Below are 14,626 nucleotides of genomic sequence, written 5' to 3'. Positions count from 1 at the left end.
TCTCCTTCTCCTTCTCCTTCTCCTTCTCCTTCTCCTTCTTCTTCTTCTTCTTCTTCTTCTTCTTCTTCTTCTTCTTCTTCTAGGGTTTCTGTGTGGTTTTGGAGCCTGTCCTGGAACTAGCTCTTGTAGACCAGGCTGGTCTCAAACTCACAGAGATCCACCTGCCTCTGCCTCCCAAGTACTGGGATTAAAGGCGTGTGCCACCACCTCCTGGCTCTGTGTACTTCTTGAAATTCAGTTTTGCCTTGTTCATCAATATCTCTGTTGATATAAAGATTTCTCAAGTTCTTATATTACACATGATTTTCCTCAAGTTGATTTAGTCCTACAAATTCGGTTCTCAGATACAAAACCTTTTCTGCCTATAAAACTCACATGATTCTTGCTGAGAAAGCTGATTTGTTCCCCTCATACCCGTGCAGCACTGCAGCAAAAACGCATGCTCCGTTTCCCGATGTGGCTTTGTAACCTCCCCATTTGTTCAGCACCTTTCACTCTCCATGCTCCTCAACAAATACAGTTTCTCTGGCAACGTGATGAAAAAAAAAAGGCAAAAAACCCCAAACATGTCCCTCTGTGCATTTGATATAGCCTAGTACATTTCTAATTTTAATCTCCATCTTACGACTTTTACTGTGATATACTAATTGTTTTGTTGTCAACCTCATTGATATTCAGGATTAAAATATCACTGTGATTTACTTATATCTGTCTTGTCCCTCTGATTTTATAATTTTTAACTTAGTATTCATGAAATACTATGCAGTTGTTGAATATCTAGCAATATGTTATATTACTGAAGATACAGAAGTAAATGGAATATGAAGTTCTTTTTTCAATTAACAAATGAAACTTTAAAACAATAATAACAATTATAAGAACTGTTGACACATGTAATCACATAGATGTGGCTTAATTGCATTTTGCCAGTTGCAGAGGCCAGTCTCAGACAGCTATGAGGTGAATGATGAAGAGTCCTCCTTTACAGAATTCGTAGCCATTGGGGGACAAAGCTACATAAATCAATAACTGTGGTAGAGTACATCAACTTTATGTTCTAATGATAGAGAGTTCACTTTCCAGCAGACCTGGTGGGGTTTGACTCTTGTTATAAGCTCCAAGATAAGAGCGGTAGAGGAATGGGATGGACAATAGGGAAATGGGTGTCATTTATAGAATCAGATGCATGATGGATGTCGAGGAACAGGAACAACAGAACTATAAGCTGCATATTGTATTTGAGGATATTTTATAAGACCGAGATCCAGCCACGTTATGGGTACTCAAATATTATGTAAGCACAGTCATCTGGGAATTATTGTTAGTGTGGAAATCTATATGCACAGTGCAGAGATGTGTTGGAGATAGTAGAAAGGGAGACAGGAGTGTTCCATAGACCTGGATAGTCATTGAGAAATTAAGAAGTTCAGGACTCAAGGGCTTGTTTACGCTATCTGAACACAGGAGTGGGTTCTTGGTGGTATACCACTGGATATTATATGAGAGGGAAGGTTCACAACTAGCAACTTTGCATATAGGAAACAACTTGTTGTGGTCCTGCCATTCCACTATAGATAAGACAGTATGTCTCAGATGATTGAAAGATAGCCTATCTGATTCAATCTGCACTAAAATAGACAAATCAGAAGGCCTTACATTATGTTAGCCAACTTTGATAACAATTCGGTTTTTTATTATGTTCATTCTAAGTAATGATGAAAATGCCCATTACTTAGTCAAGAAATGTGACACAGTTGAAAGGCAAAAGGTAGGGAACAGCTTCTAGGACTTCGCAAATTTATAGCAAATTCAGGATTGATAGCTGTCTGGACTTGAAACCGGTAGCTGTCTGGACTTGAAACCGGTATTTTCCCCTACGGAACGAAGAAACAAACCAGCACCCTAGGCTTGCTATCCAAGCTCTCTACCACTGAGCTAAGCCCCAAAATTGGAATCAAAGTATCATCTCATGAGATTGGGCCCTTGTCCTGCAGAGAGTACACTGTCCAATGTTTAGGCCACACCCAGGCATACCTGTAAATTCATGCTTCCTTGAGAGTGTGTAGTTGAAAACTTCCCTAACTATTTGAAATTACTCATAAAAAGCAATCACTGACACGATTAAAATTTTGTTTAAAGAACAAAGCATCTATTTATAGAAATGTAGGAACTGTTTTTTTGTTTTTTTTTTTTTAAATGTATCAGAGAGTCGGGATTCTTACGTTATTCTTTAGTGTTAACCACCCGTCGGATGGCTCCAACCATTAGGTTGTATGTTATCAGCCTGGAATTTACACACTCCGTTTTCTTTTCCAAATGTGTTTAGTCTTTACTTAAAAGCTAGCATTGAAAGGTTGGTCAATTACATTTAAATTCACTTAACCACAGTGTACAAGTAATGTAATCAGAGAATGCAGATGAAGCAGAAGAAAAGGCTTAGTGGGATTGCTGTTTGTAGAGTAGCCACACGAGCACCATTTTAAAAAGATAGCTTGCTTATTCTTGCTGTTGGACTTAAATGTGCCCAGAAGCATCTCTAACATTGTGCCCTGGAACACAGTGACTTTCTTTAGACTGATGTCTCAATGTCCTGCTGTCCTGTAATATAATGATCGTGGTGAACACCATGAATTTCTTATTGTTTTATAAATGTTGGTATCACTTATTTCAAACTTTAAGTTTTATAATTTCTTATTCACTTCTACAAATAAGGAATATATAATACCAAAAGAGCTTCAACCTATTTTAAAAGAATTGATCTCTAGGAAATGTCAGTGAGTTAAAATTTGAGGTGAGATATTCTGTTTTTACTGATGTTGAAATAGAACATAAGAGAAGTTGCTCCACATCACAGAAAAGCAATCCCCAATGTACTGTACTGTACTGGTTGGGACTCGTGTTCTGATGTATTAAATATGTGGGTGGAGGATGAATGCTTCACTAGTCCCTTCTCCCAGTCTTCCAGGGAAAGAAAGAAGAGGCTGTGGAGCTTGAGTTAGTCATTAATGGCCAGTGATTTAGTTACCATTGTCATGTAATAACACTCTGATAAAAATGGAAACAAAGAGGCAAGGGAGATTCTAGGTCTCAGAGCCTCCAGATGTTCTGGGAGGGTAGCATGCCCAAAGGACAGGTATCTCTGCCTGTTCTCCTATTCTCTTTAGTGGGCTTCTCCTGACTTAGGCTGTTCCTGTGTCATGGCCATTTTAATGGCACTACTACTATAAGGACTGTGCTTTCCCCAGTTCATGAGCCACCATATTGAATTCTGTACCTTTCTGGAAGGGGCCAGGAAACGTTCTAAAATTTCCAGCCAGTTCAGGAGTATAGATGACTGTCTGTACTTGCAATTGGCATCGGAAATGATGGTTGCCTTATGGGATTGAATCTATATTCTGAATATACCACTAACATTGAATTGTAGGAAATCCACCTGTGAAAAATTAAGAGACATAGTTGGTAGTGGTATAGTCTATATCTAGTACAAAAAACAGCACCCTAAGCAAAACAGCACCCTAAGCACTAGCAGCCCACCACTAGTAGTTCAGCCATGTTCTCGTTCAGCACTTGTCTTGTATGGCTTTTTCCTCTAGTGTCCTCAGACCCACTGTTGATTTCCTGTATAGGGAACCATTTTCTCTATACTGTATCCAGAAAATTTACAGGTAGTTCGGAAGCATTTATACTTACTGACACTTTGGACCCCCTATCAAACAAAGGTTCAAAATGACACAAACACCTTTTGTTAAGTCAATATGTGCTCAGCCAGGCTTCAGGTAGTGCTTCTGTTTTGAACTACAGGTTAGGCTCCTTTTTCACCATTTCCTTGTTTCTTTTGATTTATGAGGGCCTCAGACTCATATTGGTTGTTTCCCTCAATTAGTCCATAATATAATGTTTTGAGTATATGCTTTTATTCAATGATAGGATATTACTTTAAGTGTACCTTTTTTAAACGTAACATTGTACTTTTTAGTTGTATACCACACAAAGCCTTAGTTTTCTTATTTTGTATGCTGGGAACTGTAATGATGCCTAATTATGGTGTTCATGTGAGTATTAATGGAAAATAAGACAGATCAGGCATCACTACTCAGCAAGGACTACTATTGTCATTGATATTGTTTACGTTATAGCTTCTACTGCAGCAATTTCTACTTAGGGCAGGAGCTGTAGTAAATTTTTATATAGTAACCCATAGCACAAAATTGGTACAGGTCTTTAAAGTTTTCTGACAACTTTCTTAGTTAATGAAAAGTATTTCTTGTTTTTTTTTTTCCAATCTTTACATAATAGAATTTTCTTATTATAAAAACTACTGAACTGGTGAGATTTCCCGAGAAAATGTGAAACAGATACTAATAAGACATTAAAATAGGGATCAAATAGAGTAGAAGAACAAAAAGCATCTTCTCTGTAATTCAAGAGAACACTTAGAAAGTAGCAAAATAACCACTTGGAAGTAAGAAAAGTCAACAAAGCATTATAGATCTGATCAAATAAAAGCCATGGTTGTAGACACATTGATGAGCACACATAAGACGATACATTGTGACCTATCTTTTTTTAGATTACCAGCTCCGAAATTAATGACTTAGCCACTTCTTACTAAGTATGAAACCTTAGCCTTAGCTTAGGCTTGTTCCTAACTTGCTCTTAAAACTTAGAATAACCCATTTATATTAATCTATGCTATGGCATGTGGCTTTTTACCTCTCTTCAGTACAGTAGGTCTTACTTCCTTCAGGTCTGACTGGTGAATCCTCAAACCTCAGATTCTTCCCCTAAGTTCCTTTTTCTCCCAACAAGTCCCACCTAGCCCCTCCTCTTTAGGTATTGGCCATTCTACTCTTTCTTAAACCAATTAGAAGATTCCTTAGGCTGGTGAGGTAAAACAGAGACACACCTTCACACAGTGATCAAATATCCTGCCACACATAATCATCAAGAACAGTGTACAACAGCATGCTGGCAAAGATGCATTAACTAGAATCATCTATTACATTAGCTGCTGTCATAGTGGAAGCATTCCATGCAGTGCATTGTGTGTGTTACTGTCTCATTCTAAAATTGGTATGTAAAACTAAACATGCAGCCTCCTATAAACTAAGCATATACTGTGTTTCTTGAATGTAGTCTTAGCCCTTACCTCATTTTGAAAAGCCTCTATGGGATACACTAGAAATTTAAACAGAAAAGAAGAAAACAAATTATTTAGGAAAATAAATATGGATATGAATTGAGAATGGCCACACCATGGTGTGTATGTATCATCGTTCTTCAGACCACTGATACCTGTAACTCAGTTTTGATGCTCAGTAATTATGATATCTAACAATTAGGTTGGCTAATTAACATAAAGGTAGATGTTAAGAGTTTGTTAAAAGCTGTTGATGTGACTGTAATTTTATATACAACTGTATAAAAACACAACAAACTCCACTTTATGTCGTTATAAATCACTTGGTGCGGGGAGTGGGGCTCAAGACAGGGTTTCCCTGTGCAAAATTTCTCCTTGTCCTGGAACTTGTTTTGTACACAGGATGGTCTCAAATTCGGAGATCTGCCTGCCATCCTTTTTATTCTGTTGCACTGTGTTTTTTTTGTACCAAGAAGGTAAACTATAATTATTGGTTTTATTGCGGTGGTGGTGTTTTGTTTTATTTTCTTAATCCAGGTCTCATTTTCCTGGGCCTTTAGGTCGCCTCACTGAGTGCGTCCACACATATACATACAAGTACTCATCTCTCATAATTAATTCAAAGTTAGAAAAGGAAAGGATACTTAGAATTGTTGTATTAATTTTTAAACATAATTTTATATAAGTCACATTGGTGAGAATTTTTATTAAAATTTATCTAAACCTAAAGCAAATAAATATTCAAAAAGTTGTTTTCCGATCACTGTGTCCTCTTTGATACAGTGACTCACTACCTTACTCATGTAAAAGTGACTGACTGCTGAGATTAGAGAGTTAATTTTTAAAGCTTACTGTTTACTGCAAGGTCAGTTCATTCTGCCTGTGTCTTAGTACATTTGGTTACTATGGGTTGTTCATGTGTGTTGTGAGAGCAGGTTTAATTCAAAGATGGAGCCTGTCAGTGTTAAACATAGGTAGTGTTTAGGTCCTGGTAAAGAGTGTCTTTGTCATTTTAAATGTCCTCTCCTACATTTCCTTTCCGACGAGAGATTAGTTTGACCATTAGAGAAAGTTTTCCTACATCCTTCACAACTATTCACTAATTCTCTCAAGAGCTATCTTGGAAATGTAACAATTGTATTTGAGTTCAGCATTTCAAAGGACGGATTTCCTTTTCCCCTTATCTGACTAGATTACAATTTTTTTGTAGTCGTAAAGATGTCTACTTTTAAACAATTATTTCTTAAGTGGCATTGACTTATGTAGAAGCTTATTTGATTTAATTTATTTCTGGATTTAAAATTCTAAAGGTTAAAAATTAAATTTAATGGAATTTAATGTTTTTGAATTTTCTTACTATGAGGTTTTTTTTACAAACGTTTTGTTGCTAGATTGTTTTACCTTTTATATATTATAATTTTGTCCTTTCAAGGCATTTAATATGCTCTCTTTTAGTCTCTGTAGAAATGCTGGAAAAGAGTTTGAAGCAGATGGGAAGGCAGCTTCAACAGCTTGAGAAGGATTTGGAAACCTTTCCCCCTCCTGAGGACTTGCATGACAAGTTTGTGATAAAGATGTCCATATCCTTTGATATCTAAATCAGTCTGTAGTCAACTGGAGTTACAATTTTTTAATGTTCTAAGTGTGTTTGTTTAACTGAAGGACGTTACATACTGCCAAATTATTAAAGGTTTAACTTTTATCTTTCAGGTAAATTAGCCAAGGTGTATTTTTTCATGAATAATGCATCAAGGATTTCTACTTTTTGTTTTCTGTCTTCTTAAATAATAGAATGTTTTTCCATCTTGTTCCTTCTCTTTGTCCTATTCCATCTGATAATGATAAAGCACATTAAAACTTAGTTTGTGAAAGTTTGAATCGAATGTCGTGAAATATGATTTAGCTACTTTTGAACTATCTCAGGAAGCGGGGATATACTCTATAAAATCCCTGCATGACTAACAAGCTCAAGGACTGATATGCATTAGAAATTAACTGACTCCACAGAATGTGATATTTCCTTTAGAAATGCTCTGCCCTTCCAAAATAAAGAAAGGAGCTTGTTACAATTGCTGCTTATGTGTGCTTTCATCCTAACTCCAAATGAAATTGAAAACGTTGTACATAAATTAATAGTGTAATGCTTGTGTCTCATTTGATTTGCAGTTTGCTTTGTATTCACTTATCTTTGTTATCAGTAACTTTGTAGCTTAGTTTCTAATTAGTAACTGAAGTAATGAACTTTTTTATTTCCTGAAGCTAATGCTGAGTTGCTTTGCAGACCACAGTATGGAATCAGTAATGGTTATCTTTTCCATTCTAATGAAATATTGTGATAATGCATTATTAAAATCCCATATGGATATCTGAGTTGTATATGAAAGGACACCCAGCTCTAAAAGGAGGACTTATAAATAGACTTCCGTAATTTTTTAAACTGATGTACTTGAAATAAAATGACTTCCTCTTTCTACAACCCCCTTGAGATTTAGTGAATCAGAAAATTATTATTTGGTTTGTCATAGATTTTATTATATGTGCTTTCAGCTTAATTGTGAATTAGTTCAATTTTATCTTCCTTTTCTATCTCTGACAGGAAATATCATAAAAACGCACTCAGTAGCAATCAGTTCAGGATAATGTGTTTGTTTCCTCTCAAATCTTACGTCCTATCCAGCTTTTTCTTAAGGAGATCATCTCTATTATTAGACTTGGTAAGGATTTCTTTTTGTTTTTATACTAGAGATTATGTAAGTATTATTCGGATGTTTAGATATGCACCACCCTTTCAACTGACAATCTATACTTTTTAAAGTAAGCATATTGTCGTTTTATTTTTATAATTATTCTTAGATTTCTCATTCATTATATGGTCAACAAATGCACATGTGACTATTTTGTTTTAATCCATAAGTATTGTTAACTGAACTTGTTCAATTTTGTTCCCCATAGATGTAAAAGAGCATCTTAGAAAAGATTTTGTTCCCCTGTAGCTTTTGGTCATGCACTGTGAGTGGCTAATTAGGAAGCTTGGTTTCTCAAACTAGCATGCATTCCTAAGCTTGGAGTAAAATCCTGCTCAGCAGACAGTCTCAGGCCTTACCCCCACCAGTGTTCATATGGCATAAGTACTGAATGAGGTTGATTTCCTGAAAGGTGTGCAGCTCATAAAACACAGCCAGCAGGAAATCAGAACCAGGAAGGATGAGTCTTTTCTGGAAACAGTTTTTCATTATGAGTAAAATTACACTCCATGGACAGGAGAGCTACTATATCCTGTCGCTAAATATCGCAACCTAGAAGCCTCTAATGAACTGATTAGCATTCATGTGTCTCCTGGAAGTCAGATAGATGAACAGTTGGTGCACTTTGCTATTGACAAAGCTTATAATCATAAATATTCTTTGCCAAGATTAGACTGCATTCATTTGCTTTTCATCTTAGTTAGACATACTAGTTTTGAAGTAATTAAATTCATTCGTTGCAAGACTTTGTTTACTTTAATTAGGACTGACAAGTCAGATTTTGAATATTAAATGCATTTATACAGATCTTATTAAAATGGAAAATTGTGAGCTTCCTGGATCTCAGAAAATAGAAGGGTTTAGAAGCAAAAATGCACAATGAATAAAAGCATATTAACTGGTTTGTTTTAGTACTCAAACTTGTTTATGTGTTGTTTTAAAGCACATGAGTTGAAACCCATATCAAGAACTTACTTCCACAACCAGTTCAGGAAGAATAATGTGTATCATTTAGCATGTTAAAAATACATCTTTACAGCTGGGCAGAAGACAGAGGCTGGGGGATCTCTGTAAGTTCAAGGCCAGCCTGGTCTATAGAGCAAGTTGCAGGACAGGCTCCAAAGCTACAGAGAAACCCTGTCTGGGAAAATAATGCATCTTTACAAGTAAATATTCACTTTAAAATGTATTATTTAATAAGTATTACATCATCTATTAATTGAAGTTTAATTAATATGAGATTTCACTAATGGCATCCATTCACAGCATGCTCTTCCAGCACATTCTCACCTGGTGTGTCTGCATCTTCCCACAAAAATGTTTGTGGTACATCTTTTAGATGCATATACAGTTATTACATTTGTTATCACCCTTCTCATAGTATTATTTTACAGTTTCTAAGCCTGCCCCAAACTATAATTATTTGAAAAGCTCCATAGTCAACATTCATCTGAAAAATAGAAAGCACAAATTTAAGGTATGCTCACCTGGTGGTTTATGGAGGGTGTATGGAGTGTACACTGTTATCACTGAGAAATGTGAGAAAATGCCAGGGTACACGCCATGCTGCATCAGTTCCTTTCTTTGGCCTTAAATTCTACAACATTTCTTCTTTTCAGAAAACTAGAGATTGCTCAGCAGTTAAGAGCACTCCCTGTTCTTCCAAAGGACCTGAGTTCAATTTCCAGCAACCACATAGTGGTTCACAACCATCTGTAATGAGATCTGGTGCCTTTTTGAGGAAGAGACCTGGTCAGCTGTCCTCATCAACTTAGACCGTGAAACCCATTATGAATAAGTTCAACAGAACTGCCATATATGGGCTGCCCATGCATTCTTCAACATTGCCAGGCCATAAATTTCAATTTTCATTTCAAAACAAGTAGACCATAGTGCATGCCCTTCTTCTCCCTATTTCCTCCTCCTAGTCTCTTAAGAAAAATTAACTTACTAGACATTTGTATGTTGTTGTATTTAGCACAAATTATGTAACACATTTCTTGATATGTTCCCATGTTATATTTTAATGTCATCATCAAAATTCACCTTTATTTGGTTTAGTTGGTTTGCAAGATAGCAATGTCTAGCTGTTTCTGTAAATATAGAGTAGATGGGCGAGTAAATTCACCAAATGACTTATGCCTACACTATTCAACATTGTGGAAAGCGTATTTTATAGGAAAAGAATCTGAAAACCTGTGTGATAGGGGATCTTCATCAAAAAAGTAAAACTACAGCATTCTAGTGCACGGGCCAGGTGCTGTGCCATCTATAAACGAAGTGAAGAATTGAAATTGGGTCGTTGAGACGCTGGGCTTTGTTTTCTTGAATTTCTCTTCTGTGGCCACCATCTCTGTGTTTTATTTCTTTATTTTTTATTCCTACCTTTTTCACTTGTTCATAATGACTTTTAAAGATTTGTATTATTAATCATCCCACTCCTGGTTCTTTCTGAATCTTCCAGTGTACAATGACCTTTTCCCTGATGCCACTGGCCAAGAGCTTGGTGTTCTCTGCTCTTACATGTATTGACCTTGTTAGCCAGTGTTTCCTCCTTCTCAGCTCAGTTAGCCTCTATCTCACTGTGTGACAAAAGAAACTCCCATTTGTTTCATGTTAATTATTATGGGAAGGTCTCGCCTTTTTTTAAAAAAAACTGTATTATATAATGTATGTTTCATGATCACAAAACCTTAACCTATCTTACTAATTGTAAATGCTATTCTGTTTAGTACATAGAGGTGCAGAGAACTTATGTATATTTCATGGAATGTTTGGCCAGATTCTAACTTCTAAGAGTGTTTGTCAAAGATATTAGATATATGGATCTCAGTGAAGTTGGTCATTGAGCATTATGTGAATGGATTTTGCTTCTCTCTTTTCTTCTCTCATTCTCTCTATATGTGTGTGTGTGTTCATGCTCGCACACACACACACACATACATGCAGAAGCAGAACTTTGTACACATGGAAGCCAGAGGTTGTTTCTGGTATGTCCTCAGTCACTCTTTAGCTTATGCTTTTGAGACAGGGTCTCTTGCTAATCCTGGAACTCACCCTTATGGCTAGGTTGATTAGGCAGTGAGCTGCAGGTCCATAGGTGTTTCTCCTTCCCCATTCTGGGGATTTTTCACGGGTCGGGGGATCCCCATTCCAGTTCTCATTCTCTCACAGCCAGCACTTTATCCTCTAGAGCTATTTCCCCCGTTCCTGGAAGCATATTTCCAATGACAGCAGTGTAATAACTATCTATGAAACAGTGCACATCTAGCTGGAGAGGAAGTTTGGAGATCCACAGTACTATAGACAACGACTATAGTACCAAGTTGTACTTTAGCTACCCAGCTCTAATTCCTTGTTTTGAGATCCTGTAAACACAGATCTGTATCTCATTTATCTTCCAAATAGTGCAGTTACAGTGATTCAAGCTGAACTATTTGAGGAATGTCCCTTAGTTTTGATAAAGACAAAGGGAAAAAGATTCCTCTAAACATGAGGTATATGTAATATGTCAATTTATCAGTAATTTTACATTAATTTTATCAAAACCTTATTATGTTATATGTTGCTTATCTTTTTCTGAATATTTATAGAACTCAATGTTGGTAAAAATGATACAACCTATCTACTACTGAAGTGTACATTTACCTTTTTTTTTTTTTTTTTTGAGACAGAAGTTCACACTGAAACCCAGGCTAGCCTCAAATCCATAGGAGTAATCCTGCCTCAGCCCACTAAATGCTGAGATTACAGATGGGAGCCAGGATGCCAGGCTTTCACATTTTGTCATAGTGGGGTTTAAGATTTCACTCACGAGTGTCTAGTTTTGGCTTTCCTTTTAGAAGATAATTATTCCTCACGGTCCTTTGAAAAGGGAATCCTCAACATAATAGTATACCTCATTTGTGTAACCAGTTTATTCCACTCTATCAGATAGTCATTTCAAGCATCTAAGGATTGATTTGGCTAGTTCCAAAATTACCTTAGTTTAATCATGGCTGGTTTCACAATTATTTTGGGCAATTCCCATTATTCAAAGCTCCACTTAATTTTCTTTCAGTTGTGTATAATGATAAGAGAATTCACTTAAAATCCCTGGTTGTTAGGACAAAACCATGTCATTTCTGTAGCTCTGGCTCACTGTCATCTTTTCCAACCCATCTTTTAGTATAATTGCACTGTTTTTCTGAGTATATGCTGATGCACGTTGGATCTTGCCTTACTTAGGATTCTTACTTCAAAATCAACAAAGCGGCATTGCTTTATTTGAAAGTATTTAATAAATGAATTCTTGACGTTGCATTTTCCCCCGTGTTGGGAGAAAATTAGTAATATTTGTACAGTGCCTATTTTAAAAATTCAAGGCCTTATATGTGCATAAAAGGAGAAGTATGGAGTCACCCAGAGACCCTCAGCCAAGCATTTCTTCTTAAATTGTTACATCTATGTGCATGGATCTCAGTGGTGTGTTCACGTACATATGTGCGTGCAGTCTGGTAACTAGAATGTCATTGAGTTTTCACCAGAGTTCTTTAAGCTCTCCCCACCATTCTTGATAGGAGCCATTGCTAGAAATGTCTTTGGGTACTCTGACTGATGTTCTTTCTTCAAAACATGATGTGGTGATTTTAAATCAGATTTTCTCAGCAGGTATTATTATTATTATTAAATGAAATAAAGGATATTCTGTGGTCAGTTTACGAAATACCTTTTCCCACCACTGACTCTCCATCCTCATATTACTGTAGTGACTTTCAGAATGGTATGATTTATATTATCAGAAATAAAGATACAATTCCATGTATGATTGCCTAATGTGTTTTATGTATGCAAACATAAATTTTAATCATGTAATATGTAAAACTGTATAAAAATTTTTAAGAAAAAAATTTAAAACATCAATTTACCCACATAATTAAGTTATTAATAAACTTAAAACTTTCTTGCTTTTAGAATATTAAGTTTAAATTGAGGAAATGGGCAGTAACAGTGTTGAGATATATTCCCAACTGCCTGATCACTTTATGTGGCAAGTTGCAAAAATCGTGTCTCTGTTGACAGTAACCGTGAGAGAAGTGACATTATCCCTTCAACTTTGCAATGGAGGCAGTCAAGGCAGAGCGATGAAGGCCTTGTCTGCAAGTTCAGCCTCCACATGAGCTGTACATCGACCTTAAGTTGTCCCACTCGCCTTTCTTGATGCCCATATTTTTTCTTTCAGTGTATTCTATTTGCTCCTTCCTAACTGCTGAACCAGAGTCTTTTCTTACAGGCTGTATGTTATAGATTACTATTATGGTAAATAAGAAAAAAAATCTGGAACTCAACTATGGAAGATAAATATTCAATATGTAAATATTTATTTGGCTATTTACCCAAGTTTATTTGAAATTGAATTACAGTTCTTTGTTTTGTTTTTTGTGCTAAGAAAACATTTCTGAGAAGAATGTTTGACAGCCATGCTGAGTTTGGGAGCTGTGTTAATGGTAACTAAAAATTAAAAATAATATGGAGGTAGAAATGTATTCATTTTATCTTATAGAGAGCATCACATTGTAACTTTCAGAAATCCTTAACTAAAATATATACAGCTTTGTAACCGGTGCAAAAGAGCAGTATGAGAACCTCTCCAAACTGCTAAGTAACATGACACAGTTGCACCAGAGTGCGATGCGCTACTATGCTGTCAACATGAAGAAGGTGTCTGTGGAAGAATTTTTTAATGACTTGAATAACTTCAGAACTACATTCATGGTATGGAAAGTTTTTCTTTTGTTTTCTGAAAAGTGTCCTTGTAATACTTTCTTGCCTCTTCTTTCTGTTATTGTGTTATTTAATTCTGTTCTTATTTTTCTGCCATGTACCCTGCCTTTTCTGGTGTTGTATGTTAGCGTCAAATTTTTCAAATTTCAGATCTGTTGAAAAATATGTGGTTTGTTCTCTTTGGGGCCCTTTTTAACATGAAACTGTAATCAGAAATTTTGATTGAAAAAGTGACAAATTCTGATGGTTTTTGTAAAGGCCCCCTCCTGGCTGATTACAGAGCACGTCTATAATAAGTTTTTGGCTATGAATTTGCTTCTTTATGCTTAAGACGAATTTGTATTTTTGTGGTATAATTTTACCAAATTCATGCAGCTCCTGTGAAGCTTTTCTCCCTCCTTTTTTAATGCATTGCACAATAAGCTCCCTGTGATTTCCCTTTGAGTGGGTTTTACATTCCTGCCGTTCGCTTCAGACACTTTAATAGGGAGGTCAGGTCTTTGAGGTAGAATCCTTTCATTTAGGCATTAAAAAGATCTTTTGAAAAGTATTAGCTGATTAGATGGGGGAAAAAAACCACACGCATATTAAAGTGAGAAGGTATTGTTGCCTCCCTGGGGAGACATGGGATACAGTACAGCAAGGAAAAACTGTTATTCTTAATAAATGGGGAAGTAGTTTCTATATTTCACGAAATGTTTGTGCGGATTAAAAAGTTTTGAAGTATAAAGAAAGAGAAGATTGGGTTTAAAGAGTGGCTTTCTCATCTCAGGAAAACTTTATTGCTAACTTTGTTGGGCAGTTACAATCATTTATAAATGACTTGATGTGCTTTTAATGAACCCTCCATTTAAAAGGCAAACAACGTGCACAGTTACTATCACTCACTGTTCGTTCTTTCTCCAAAAATTCAATTTAAATTGTTTTTATTATTGATTATGTACTTTGTATTATGATGTGTGTGGGTATGTGTGTGCGT

General features: G+C 36.0%; 1 protein-coding gene across 1 annotated transcript in view; it reads left to right on the top strand.

Moving 5' to 3' along the window:
- Positions 1–14,626, top strand: part of Diaph3 (diaphanous related formin 3) — a 447,861-nt gene that overhangs the window by 270,420 nt on the left and 162,815 nt on the right. Inside the window, exons 23-24 of the mRNA XM_005366057.2 lie at positions 6,596–6,720; positions 13,474–13,638. Of these exons, the coding sequence (XP_005366114.1) occupies positions 6,596–6,720; positions 13,474–13,638 (290 nt within the window). The remainder of the gene's footprint in view (positions 1–6,595; positions 6,721–13,473; positions 13,639–14,626) is intronic.

The sequence above is a fragment of the Microtus ochrogaster genome, unplaced genomic scaffold (assembly GCF_000317375.1).
Source record: "Microtus ochrogaster isolate Prairie Vole_2 unplaced genomic scaffold, MicOch1.0 UNK6, whole genome shotgun sequence".
Classification (NCBI taxonomy): Eukaryota; Metazoa; Chordata; class Mammalia; order Rodentia; family Cricetidae; genus Microtus; species Microtus ochrogaster.
This window is presented reverse-complemented; position numbering and strand designations above follow the sequence as displayed.